At 41.2% G+C, this 13,766-nt stretch overlaps 1 protein-coding gene across 3 annotated transcripts in view; it reads right to left on the bottom strand.

Annotated features, from left to right (window-relative positions):
• dyrk4 (dual-specificity tyrosine-(Y)-phosphorylation regulated kinase 4) overlaps window positions 1–13,766 on the bottom strand; it is a 91,341-nt gene that overhangs the window by 73,692 nt on the left and 3,883 nt on the right. For all 3 annotated transcript variants that reach the window (XM_068005353.1, XM_068005355.1, XM_068005354.1), the window contains exons 3-4: window positions 1,763–1,837; window positions 146–292 (exon numbers count right to left, since the gene is read on the bottom strand). In XM_068005353.1, the coding sequence (XP_067861454.1) occupies window positions 146–292; window positions 1,763–1,837 (222 nt within the window). The remainder of the gene's footprint in view (window positions 1–145; window positions 293–1,762; window positions 1,838–13,766) is intronic.

Genomic DNA, 13,766 nt, shown 5'->3' with positions numbered 1-13,766 from the left:
TGTTATTTCAGTAATTATATTTACTGGCAAAACTGATACTTTGTTTTAAATGTATTTAAAATGAAAACTTTTAGGCTATAGGTTTTATAAATATCATTCTATCACAACACACTTCACAACTGAATTTGAGTAGGTTTTCCATTACCTGCAGCAGCGTATGCCCATTCGACGAAGCTTTGTTGGGTATTTGAGGGAAGATACTGTCATGTTGGTGTAGTCTCACACTGGTGACTATAGAGTGCTTGACAGCAGCTTTCAACTGGGGAAGGGGACCAACAATGGAGGTATATCTCTAATAAAAGATATATGAAACCTGTGTCTTCATATAGTCAGTCCACTTAATCAAACTTATCAAAGGCACGGATGAAATTACAGACTATTCTACCAGCCAACAATGTGAAGAATTTTGAGTTGGCAACTGTTTTACTTTAAACTATGTGGGGGATTTCAGGAAGAAATTAACTAAAGCAGAGATTACATAAATTGTCTACCTGATTCATTTTATATTACAATACATTATCTAGTTAATTAATAATACCATCAACTGTCTTTGTCATCAAAGGCACCAGCTTCAATGAAACAAGTATATTTAAAATGATGTGACACTTCCTAGTGTGAACATTGCCATTTTTGAGTGAAGTTTTGATCAGTATAACATGGGACAAGCCAGCTGGTGGAGCCCTGCACTAAGTCGACAGACCGTGTATGCTAGACAAAGAAACTAAATTTTACATGCCTGCACTATGCCAGAAATATCATCCCAGATTTTACAATTGGGGGCGTCTGCAGCGGGGCTAGACGTCCAGCCACCATGGAGATCATCCCTCACCCTGGACAAATTTCCGACCCTAGGATCATTTATACGTGGGAGGTGGGTTCTCGGGCCTCTGCCAGGGAGTTGTGCCAAAATCAGGACGGAAGATTAAGGCATGCCCCAGTCGGTGTAGATAGGCAGCCTCCATACTACCGGAAAAATAAAAAAACTTTGAGAAATTTACTTTGTCTTCTAGGGCCTGTGCATGGCAACATTCTGACAGCCATAGTACAGGCCCTCACTGGCAGCACATTTCTTTGCCTCCTTCACTGGCCTCTAAACACTAGACCTCTGGGCCTAACATTTAACCCTTGTGTCTTGTGTCCAGCATTCTATTGAGAATAGGTTTCCCTCATTTGGCTCTGATCTACATACACTCACCTACACATGGACGGGTGCATTCTGCGCCACCGGACCTGAGCCCGGGAAATGGGAGTGAGGCAAGGGTACAACGGAACATGTCCTCAGGCAAGTTTCCTGCCTCTTCCAAACATGAGATGCTGAAAAAGTGGCAGGTGGGGGCTGAAAATCCAAGTAATCATCTCTGATAACTGTTTGATTGGGGCATTTGTTTCCCAGCAAATAATCTGGAAAACGGCTGGGAGTGCACCCAGGATTTCCCGATCCGGACAGTTGAGGGTCTGTGCCGGAGCGCTCATTCAGAAAATTGACCATATAATTTATGTCAATTGTGACATAAAAATAACTGTGGTGTTGTATTGACAGTTGCACCATGAGTGTCCTTCAATAATTTAATCTTATTTATGATTGGCTCTCTTCTCACCTTTTTACATTTTAATGGATTATAAATTCTTGATATCTATAATTATGGAACTGTTCTGAATAATTTGTGAAGTATGATAGCTAAGAGTTTTAACACACCAATACCATCTCAAGATTAATGGCAATCTCTTGTGACTTCTTTAAAATAGTGTACAATGTGTGTACCTGCTGGTATGTTTTGCTGGCATCTAAGTGATTATTTTCTGCAGTAACCAGGAGATGTGAGCAATTCTGAGCTGCCTAAAAAAAAGAAACAAAATGCCAGTTAATATGTACAAAATTTAGATTGTATTAAACCATTTAGTTGAGCTTATAGCTATACTAGGTCTAATTTTGTGATCCCAGTCTTTCTGTAGGGTGGCACACATGCAGGGACCTTGGGTCAGAAGATTGGAGCTACAAGGCTGAAGTGGAGCGTTGGCGATATTAGTGGATGGATACTTACAGCCTTTGTATGACATTTCTTTGTCTGCAATTTTAATAAACTGATATCACCCAACAGTAATTTCTAATTTGTATAGAGGATAATTTTGACTTTGGACAACAGTGTAAAATGGGCGATATTTGATCAGCCGTCCGTCATACATCTCTGTGGGCGGCTGATCCGAAAGCGCCCATTTTACACTATCTCCACTACCTAATGTCAAAATTGCCCCCATTGGGTGCTGATAAGGAAATTCTGGTATGAGCCGGACATCTAGGTTATTTGCAGGACATAAGACAATGTGTTAGAAAATTAATACTTAAAGATTGTCTACCCTTTTCTCTCTTTTACATGCATCAATGTAAACATGTATTAATTTCAATACTAGCAGATTCTCCAGAAATAGGGCAACATAATATACAGGTCAGAAATGAAGTACAAGTCAGGGGGGTTGATTGTAACTTTTGGTCGCCGACCAGCAGAACGCGCCGAATGCCCACCTGTTCTTGGAGCGAAGAGGCCAAGGGCATTTTGAGGCATGGGCCTCAGTTAAATAGAACTGGGCGTTCCGAAGCGGTTAGCCAGTCTTAGGCCAGGGCAATATCAGCCAGTAACAAGGTAAGTTGGAGGGGAGGTCACTATCATGTGGGGAGGGGGAGCACGTGGATCCAGCGGCCCAGATTATTTTTGTGGGGCATTTCTGCTCCACTTTCTAAAAATGGTGAAAAGTTCAAAACAGTGGAGGTCCAAAGAGACTTAGGGGTCCATGTACATAGATCATTGAAATGTCATGGACAGGTACAGAAAATAATCAAAAAGGCTAATGGAATGCTGGCCTTTATATCTAGAGGACTAGAATACAAGGGGTAGAAGTCATGTTACAGCTATGCAAAGCCCTGGTTAGACCACACCTGGAATGCGTTTAGTTTTGGGCACCGTACCTTAGGAAGGATATATTGGCTGTGGAGGGAGTGCAGCGTAGATTTACTAGAATGATACCTGAACGCTCCTCGTAATTTAATCCTTGGAGATTTCACAAACTAGGGTTGTATTCCCTGGAATTTAGAAAATTAAGGGGTGATTTGATTGAAGTTAAGGAGAACTAATAGGGTAGATAAAAAGAAACTATTTCTGCTGGATGGGGAATCTAGGACTAGGGAACATAGCCTAAAAATTAGAGCCAGGATTTTCTGGAGTGAAGTTAGGAAACACTTCTACACGCAAAGGAGGTAAAAATTTGGAACTCTCTTCCACAAACGGCAGTTGATGCTAGCTCAGTTGTTAATTTTAAAATCTGAGATTGATAGATTTTTGTTAACCAAAGGTATTAAGGGATACGGGGCTAAAGTGGGTATATGGAGCTAAGTCACAGATCAGCCATGATCTCACTGAATGGCAGAACAGGCTCAAGGGGCTAAATAGCCTACTCCTGTTCCTATCTTCCTGGAACCACAAAAATAATTTGAAACCTACCTTCCCAGGGCCTCCAGCAGCATTGCTAGTAAAACTGGTTGAAGAGTGCCCAGTGTACACCCGACCAGATCTGCCCTAAAATGGCAATCAGGGTCCTATGGACAGGGCCAACTACCTGAAACAGACAGGTACTTTGGCTGCCCAGCAATAGGTAGGCCTCTGTAAAAAAAAAATGGCAGCATGTAGAGAATCACCATTAACGAGACAGTAAGTCCACCGATCCCATCGGGTCCTGGAGATTTGTCTCATAAGTGCCGTTATTTTCACCATTATCATTTTTAAAAATATATTAAATCCAATAAATTCAAGGGGGAAAGCTGTTTCCAGTGGCAGAAGGGTCAGTAACTAGAGGACACAGATTTAAAGCAATTGGCAAAAGAACAAGAGGCGACATGAGGAAAAAAATTTACACAGCGAGTTGTTATGATCTGCCTGAAAGAATGGTGGAAGCAGATTCAATGGTAATTTTCCAAAAGGTAATTGGATAAATACTTGAAGGGAAAAAAATTACAGGGCTATGGGGAAAGAACAGGAGAGTGGGAATAATTGGATTGCTCTTTCAAAGAGTCGGCACAGGCACAATCGGCCGAATGGCCTCCTTCGGTGCTGTATCATTCTATGATTCTAAGAACTAGAGAGTCGGCAAGGAGGTCTGGCATTTTATTCACTTTCTTCAAAGAAGTCAAAGAATTTCTTTCAATGTTGTGTCAAAAATAACCTGTTGAACAAGGATACGACAAATATTTGGAGTTCATTGACTTGTGTGTAGACAGGAAACATACTTGAATATCTACAGGCACATACTTGAATACCTACAATTACCTCACCATATTAAGGAGCAGTTCAGGTGATTACTACAGAGGCATTTAAGGAGAAGCCAGATAAACACAAGGGCGGAAGGAATAGAATGCAATATTGATAGGGTGAGATGAAATAGGGTGGGAGGAAGCTCATGTGGAACATAAACACCGGTATTGACCAGTTGGGCCGAATGGCCTGTTCCTGCGTATGTAACTATGTAACTCACAACTTTAACACCGCACAAAAGTAGCAGATCTTAGGAATAATCATTTGATTGTTTTTTGTATTATTAAAAGTGTTACACAGGTCTACACGTGCTTTCCAAAGAAATATTTTTGTTAAGAAAGGATTTTAAGTTGCTAAAGTAATCAGTGAAATTATTGCCAACAGCAAGCGGGTAATGGGATACCTATAACTAAATCAGAGGCACACTAAATAAGCCCAGTGGGATGTCTAATCTGGCTCATAGTGATCTTTTAAAATTGTAAATAGGAGTACAGGAAGAAACAAACATATTTAGAGAAGAAACAGTTTTAAAAAGCACTATAGAAAGTAATTAAAACCGGAACAAAAAACGTAACATTTGCACTTTGGTAAATAAATAACAGAACAAATTTACCCAGCAGCTTTCAGTTACATCATGACAATATGGTAAGTTTTCAGTGCAGGCTTCAAAGTTGTCTATTCCTGAAACTTTGCCTGCCCTGAAATTTCAAGGGTGAAAGCCAATAATTAGCCACCAAAAGAAAACTAAGGCTAATTAAACCAACTAAATTCAAAAATATCAATGTCACCATAGTTCATCCATTTTCCTGGTTTGGTTGCAGGGTGTGTTTCATCTTCTGTATGTTCCAATGGGGAGCATCAATATAGAGCACACCTTAAATAACTTGCATCATCTACAGATGGTTGAATGAAGTTCTATAGATGATGATGTGGAGATGCCGGTGATGGACTGGGGTGGACAAATGTAAGGACTTGCACAACACCAGGTTATAGTCCAACAGTTTTATTTTAAATCACAAGCTTTCCTCCTTCGTCAGGTGAAAAGGAGGAAAGCTCCAAAAGCTTGTGATTTAAAATAAAACTGTTGGACTATAACCTGGTGTTGTGCAAGTCCTTACATCTATAGATGATGAGCCACTGGTGATACATGGCAATGCCTTTCAGTATGATGATGTGAAAACAACTATAAGCATTTATTGTTTACTTAAAGTATTTCATTGTTTTTCTGATTGATCTAATTAAACCTGCAGCATTCTGGGAACTGGGTAACACAGTGGGTTAGACAGTGGCCTTTCATCTCTCTGACTGGAGTTCAAAACCAGCCCAGAGTAATGTGGAATGAATTTGGACAAGCGCCATAAAGTTCCTAGTGGGCTTGGGCCTATAGCACAAACTGCCCCTAATTCAGCACCAATTGGGAATGTCATTAAGAAAGGCCGAAATGTGGTTAGTGTGAGAAATGAAAAAAAATGGAAAGTTGACTGGGTGGTTTTGTGGTGCTTGTTCATTGCTAATTGGTTGTTTTGCCTACCTGTCTGGTGAGTGGGACTGTTTTTTGATAACCCCTGCATTAAATACAAAGTTATCGGAACCAATCAGCATCATTAACTTGACAGTGGTTATTTCAATCAATTATGATTTTTTGCCTTACTGATGCATTTGATGTCTGATGGCCACTTCCTATGGACATGGACTATAAGCAAGATCGATTAAAGGTGATAAAAGTAATATAGATGGATGGAGATAGACAGCTAGATAAAATGAATGCAGGAGAGAATAGCCAAGGCCAAATATTCCTCTCTGGCACCAGAATCTGAAATGTCTGCAACAGTGTGAGAAGAATGTTACCTAATTTAAATGCTACAATGGCAGTGTCAATAAACATGCCACAAAACACAAAAAAGGTTCCTCATGTAAAAACTTTTAGTTAGACCTAACATGATTATTGGTATCTGTTTTTGTTAGCGTTAGACCAAACCTATCAGGTTCCGTCTCTCACATTCACAACACAAATGAGCATAGAAAATTAGTGTTAGTGATATTAGCATATTAATGCCCAGTGCACTGTGTATGAATTTCCTCTACTATTTTAACAGAAGTGTTAACTTGTTTAACATAATAAACACGTTAACATCTGTTAGCAGGTATGAATATGTAGCATTCATTTGCTAATATTAACAGCAGTAATTTCGAGGCTAAAGTCTCACATTCCTATCTTCAGACTCAAAATCCAGTTGCATATTTATCTAAAGTTAGTACAACTTAGTCAGTAAGTGACAAATTAAATAATGAAAACATAAGGGACAATTTTATGAGCATGTGTCCGGATTCCTAATATGTGCTCCTGAGGGCCTGGCTCCCTGCCAGCAGTGTGATTTTGTAAAATCTCCAATAAACTGCATTTTGCTCAGCTATAAATCTTGGACAAACAGGATTACGTTCAAAATATTTTATCTTGATTCAGTATTGTAGTGAGATCAGAACAAGATTAGGTTTCCTCATTCTTGAATAAACTCATTCTCTTTGGCACCACAATGGTATTGTAAATCACAATAGGGAGGAATGATTTCCCCCACCACCACCAATTACAAATAAAAAAACAAAAACTGGTTGTGCCACTTTATCCTTTACTAATATTTTTCAGTGACATGTTGTAAACCGGCTTTTACTATTCAATAATAAGAAAACACAAATGCTTACAACAAGAAACCATGACTAGGTGTCAGCCTTGGCTCAGTGGCAGCACTCTCACCTCTGGGTCAGAAGGTTGTGGCTTCATGTCCCACTCCAGAGACTTGAGCATATAATCCAGGCTGACACCCAACGGCAGTACTGAGGGACTGCTGCACTGTCAGAGGTGCCTTCTTTCAGATGAGATATTAAACCGATGCCCCGTCTGTCCTCTCAGGTGGATGAAAAAGATCCTACGGCACTCGAAGATCAACAGCGAATTCTGACCAATATTTAATCCTCACCCAGCATCACTGAAAACAGATGATCTGGACATTATCTTAGTACTGTTTGTAAGACCTTGCTGTGTGTAAATCAGATGCCACATTTTTCTACATTACAATAGTGACTACACTTCAACAGTGTTTTTTTTAAACCCAATTTTAGGGGCAACTAGGAGTCCCCATCACCCACCCCACCTAGTTCTGGCCACCTGATTCTGATTTCATGCCATGGGCTATGGCCAACCAGCTCTGCACCAGCCTATTTCCTTTTCTCAGTAGTACTGGGCAGGCTTCATGCCTAGAACCTGGGCCTATGCAGCTGACCCATTTCCATCTGCCATATTAGTGTTGGGCTCTCTTGCACCTACACCCCTCTCCGTTTCCTATCCTCCTTAGCAGTGGCCAGGACTTGAGTCTCCCTGTCTGGCTTCACATCGTCCACAAAGTGATCCCCGATTTTGCAACTCCTGGCTCTATAACCACCTGACCCCATGATCTCTATCCTATAGAACCATAGAAAAGGTACCGCACAGAAGGGGCCATTCAGCCCATCATGTCCGCGCTGGCTCGAAGAACAACCAGGTGACCATTCTAATCCCACCTTCCAGCACCCAGTCCGTAGCCCTGCAGCTTACAGTACTTTAGGTGAAGGTCCAGGTACTTTTTAAAAAGAGTCCCTGCCTCTACCACCAATTCGGGCAGCGAATTCCATACACCCACCACCCTCTGGGTAAAAATGTTTTTCCTCATGTCCCCTCTAATCCTTCCGCCAATCAGCTTAAATCCATGTCCTCTAGTTCTTGAACTCTCCACTAGGGGAAATAGGTACTTCCTGTCTATTCTATCTGGGCCCCTCATAATTTTGTACACCTCAATCAAGTCTCCCCTCAGCCTCCTCTGCTCCAAGGAAAACAATCCCAGCTTATCCCACCTCTCCTCGTAGCTGCAATTTTCAAGCCCTGGCAACATTCTTGTAAATCTTCTCTGCGCTCTCTCCAGAGCAATTACGTCCTTCCTGTGATGTGGTGACCAGAACTGCGCACAATACTCCAGCTGTGGCCTTACCAGCGTTTTATACAGTTCCATCATTACATCCTCGCTTTTCTGTTCTATACCTCAGCTAATAACGGAGAGCATTCCGTATGCCTTCTTCACAACCTTATCTACCTGTACTGCCACCTTAAGGGACCTGTGCACATGCACTCCAAGGTCTCTCACTTCCTCTACCCCTCTCAATATATTCCTATTTACTGCATATTCCCTTTTACTATTTGCCCTCCCCAAGTGCATTACCTCACACTTCTCCGGGTTGAACTGCATTTGGCACTTTTCTGCCCACTCCACCAACTCATTGATAACTTCTTGGAGTCTGCAGCTATCCTCTTCACTATCAACTACACGGTCAATTTTTGTGTCGTCTGCAAATTTGCCAATCATGCCCCCTACATTCAAGTCCAAATCCTTAGTATATACCACAAACAGCAAGGGACCCAACACTGAGCCTTGTGGCACACCACTGGAAACGGAATTCTATTCGCAAAGACATCCATCGACTTTTACCCTTTGTTTCCTGTTCCTGAGCCAATTTTGGATCCAATTCGCCACATTTCCCTGTATCCCATGGGCTTTTACCTTTCTGACCAGTCTGCCATGTGGGACCTTGTCAAATACCTTACTAAAATCCATATAGACAACATCCACTGCACCACCCTCATCAATCCTCCTTGTCACTTCCTCAAAGAATTTAATCAGATTTGTAAGGCATGACCTTCCCTTAACAAATCCATGCTGACTATATCCCTGATTAACCTACTCCCAGCCAACCCTCCTCCATAACCCACCTATCCACATTGCTCCTTTACTCTCAGAGCTTGCCTGCAAGTGTCCAAACTTCATACCGACTAAAGCAACATTGAACTCTTTAATGTGAATTCTATAGAAACATTTAAAGTGATTATATTATAAAAATATATAAGGTCGGATTTTGATGTAAAAATAACGTTGAGGCTAACAGCACTTTCCGTGCAGATCAGACAGCAACTTCCGGCGACCGCAAATGCACAGTTAAACACGGAAATCCAGAAGTTGCTGTACGAAATGCAAGCCTCCTCCGTAATCTCTGCAAAAATGGCATCTCGCCGGCTGGCTCCCCATTCAAATGAATGGAACAGCATGAAGTTCCTGTAATGACATCGTGGACATGGACTAATCTCACCAGAAAAAGTTAGGGCTTGTCCATTCTGATGTAAGTACCCATTTAACAGGATGATAAGTCTTAATGACTTCCAAACAACCTCTCTGGCACTGAAAATTAACTTTAACAAGTGTGGAGTCTCATTCCTTCAGATTTTAATTGTTGTTGGACATTTAAACAAAAAAATTAATTTTTAAAATTTTTTTTACTGTTTCTTTTATCTCTGTCTCTTAATTCAATCTTTCTTACCCTCTCTTTATTTCACTTTCTGTACCAGATTTGACATTGAATTCACTAATCTAACTCACACTTCCTAGTTCAGTCTCTGAGCGGCTGATTAACATGTTTCAATCTGATTGATTAAGGGTCCCAGATGCCCTTTAGAGGGTGCCGTGCTTTTTGGCTGTTGAATTTACAGGAAGTTGTTGTGCAAAAGCTCATAGAAAGTCAATGGGCAGGTGCAAGTCCTGCCATTCATAGCAAAATCCGACCCATAGTATTAACTCTACACGCTTTAACAATCTAAGAGCGATTTTCACCTTAATAATCTTAAACAGGCTTCTCATTTTCTTTTTAAAAATGTAACTTTCGTGTTGGTGTAGGTGGCACAATACATACATACACACCCTGCCCGATTTTCCTTCACATTGAAGTCAACGGAAAGGAAAATTAGGCAGGATGAATAATAGGTGGCTGGTCTAATAGTGTTCATTTTACACCACCACCAAAAGTTAAAATTACCACCACTGAGTCACAATTGAATCACACGGCAATCTCAGACTGAACTGTTCTCAGCTATAGCTGAAGCATATCGAGCCGTTACAACCCACAGGTATTATATAATTTATATATTCTGTCAGTTTAAGAACTTCTACTTAAATTTCTAATACTTTTAACTGCTGTAAAATAAATATGTAATGTAACACTGACTATAAATTCACTACTAATCGAATACCTGCTGTCAATTAAATATTTAATGAAATACTGTTTGCTAAAACAGAAGACCTAGCCAAATACTATTGAAAAATTAATACTTTATCATATGAGAATGTTAGTTTGTTAATGTACTTGTGTATTAAATTTAGTAAAGTTACAATATCTGTGTCTGAGGGAACTCTGGTAATTATCTTATCGCACTTGGGTTGTACTATCATGCAATGTTAACTGGCTCAGGGGTAACTGGTAAATTATTCTAGACTGATAAGAGTGAGCCAAAGTGGAATCGTATAAACCTTAGATATATTATAGAAATATGATCTAGCCTGTATATACATGGAAGGAGAAAGGGCAAAGATCGGTTGGACACCTCTGACATATTCAGACTGAATAGCAGAAATTATGAGTGTATATTCTGTATGCATAGGACGCGTTTTACGATCTACACTCGTAGACAGAGGAACAAGAGACACAGAGTGAATATAGCTCAGTTGCTTTATTTTGTTTCTACTGAAAATTCAAAAACAATCATTGCTTACATTAAGATTTGTATTTACAGTGGCAGTAGGTAAGGGGAACACTATTTTTCAGGAAACATCTCATGGAAAATATTTCCTTGGCGAGGCCCACTCCTTTGTTGCAAGCCTGAGGCTCAATTTGGCAGAAGCTCCATTCCACTGACTCCGGCTTCTTGTGCATTCCTCCCGCCCATCATTGGCGGTCATACCTTCATCCGCCAATGCCCAATGCTCCGGAATTCCCTTGCTAAACTCCTCCGGCCCTCAACAACAACTACTTGGATTTATATAGTACTTTTAACGCCCATCTCCATCCCTGCCTCAGCTCATCTGCTGTTGAAACCCTCATCCATGCCTTTGTTGCCTCTAGATTCGACAATTCCAATGCTCTCCTGGCTGGTCTCCCAACTTGAGCTCATTCAGAACTCTGCTGCTCGTATCCTAACCTACGTTGGCACCCAGTCTGGCAATGCCTCGATTTTAAAATTCTCACCGTGGTTTTCAAATCCCTCCATGGCCTCGCCCCTCCCTATCTCTAATCTCCTCCAGCCCTACAACCCTCAGAACTCTGCGTTCTTCCAACTCTGGCCTCTTGTCCACCCCACACTCCCTTCGCCCCACCACTGGTGGCCGTGCCTTCAGCTGCCTAGGCCCTAAGTTTTGGAATTCCCTCCCTAAACCTCTCTCTCCTCCTTTAAGATGCTCCTTAAAACCTACCTCTTTGACCAAGCTTTAGGGCACCTGTCCTACTATCTCCTTATGTGGCTTGGCAAATTTTGTCTGATAATGCTCCTATGAAGCACCTTGTGACGTTTTTACTATGTTAAAACCGCTATATAAATGCAAGTTGTTGTAGAAATACATCCCAAAGTGCTTAAAGAGGTCCGCCTTAAAACCCACATCTTTGTTCAAGTTTTTGGTCATGCCTCCCAATATCTCCTTCTTTGGCTCAGTACCCATAGGTTAAGGTTTATTTATTCAACTTATGTTTATTAAAGCAGCCAAGTGTTTATTTACTGCTCCAGATATAGAGTACCCAATCTTCTGCTCACCCTCTCTCAGGAGTATTAATGTGATTTGTTTTTTCCTCCCAACATGCAGCCCTGCATTTAGATGTTGGGAGCCCCTGTGCTCCTCAACACCCTTATTAATATATGTGAGCTTTTTGGAGGAAGAAGGGCAGTCAAGCTGCAACAGAAGTGTCCCTTGACCACCTGCCAATATCCTCACACCCGCATTGAACAGTAGTGTAACTGGAGGTTCTAACTCAAGGTAGGTTGTGACAGCTGGAGCAGATACACGTGAAGCCCTGACTAACCATTTTACTGGCACTTCGATCACAGTATGTCATGCTTTCAATGATACTGCATGAATGACGCCATGTCACAGTGACCATCAGCCATTGGTCATTTCTGCCAAGATGCGACCAACCATTATTACTGTACCAATCTGGCAATGATAATGGGAAACTGTTTTCATAGGGTCCAGTTCAGCAGAGAGGAGATGCCATCTCCTGGAAGGACATCTGTTTCTAATATCCAGATTAGGGCTGGCACAGCCAATGGCAGCACCAGTCAGCTGTGATCTCAAGCCTACCTCCACCTCCTTCCAGATAACGTAGACTTATGGGGATGGGGCTGTGGAATGCCACCCTCCTCACATTCACCTTGTGCTGTACAATCTCTTCAGCAGCTATCAAACAGAGGTCAACGTTGGGCTGCTCCATCACTTGCCTGCAGACTCATGTCCTTTGCCTTCATTTTTGCCTGTTAATTCTTAACATGCTTTCCTTTCAACCTTGACAAAAACTGCTAATGGGTTGAGATGTCTTTAGGGCCATTCCAAAGGTGGTAAGAATTTATGTCGCCTAACCTGCCACTTTTCTTTAATTGTGTGGAACCTTTTAAATTTCACTTACACAAAATTTTCCACTCCCACCACCTATCTAAATCTGTACCCAGAGCTATGAATGATTAAGCAAATTGTGTGATCTGTGAAAATTGAGTGCTATTAGCATATTATCATTCTATTGAGATTTGCAATAATTCTTAATCATTTAGAATTGGTTTATACCAATAAATGAATATCAATCCCATTGTATTTTACAAGGTACAATGCTCCTATCATAATAAAGAATCCTCCAAATTGCGTTTTGCAATGCCATGGATGATTTTCCAGCACATTTAAAGTTATAAAAATTTTACATAAGCATGCACTTCCCGTCTGTCATACTTCAGATGACACACTGTCTAATTCAAATTTCTCTGTCATACTTAAAAAAAAGTAAAAAAGAAACAAACAAGAAATTTATTTACAGAGAGTGGTGAGAATGTGGAACTCAGTGCCACATGGAACATTTGAAGCAGATAGCACTGATGCTTGATGCACACGAGGAAGAAGGGAATGGAGGGATATGGGGGCATAGTAGGAAGAGGTCATTCGAATGGGAGGAGGCACATTTGGATTATAAACACATGCATAGACCGAATGGCCTGTTTCTGTTCTGTAGATTCTATGTAATGCAGTCATTTGGAATATACAGCAAACTCTTTTGCACAGAAAATACCAGAGCCACAACATCTCCAGCCTCTTAACTGACCATTCTTAATTGAATCCCACTTGTTGCCAGCTTCTGACAGGCATGGAGTGGGTGAAATTCCAATCCACCTCCAACATGGCCTATGAGTGGGCAGGGATTTTCCATACTTAGAATTTCCTCAACGTCAGCCTAACTATCCCCCCCAGCAACGGGGGTGCCAGGTTGAAACTGGCATTCAGGTCTGCCAGGGAATGGGTGTGGGGCCCAGAGGCTTCAATCCTAACCAGCCTGGATCAGCCCTTCTAATAAGGAGATCGACCTACT

Source organism: Heptranchias perlo, chromosome 24 (genome assembly GCF_035084215.1).
Source record: "Heptranchias perlo isolate sHepPer1 chromosome 24, sHepPer1.hap1, whole genome shotgun sequence".
Lineage (NCBI taxonomy): Eukaryota > Metazoa > Chordata > Chondrichthyes > Hexanchiformes > Hexanchidae > Heptranchias > Heptranchias perlo.
The sequence above is the reverse complement of the archived record's forward strand: the minus strand, read 5'-3'. Positions and strand labels throughout refer to the sequence as shown.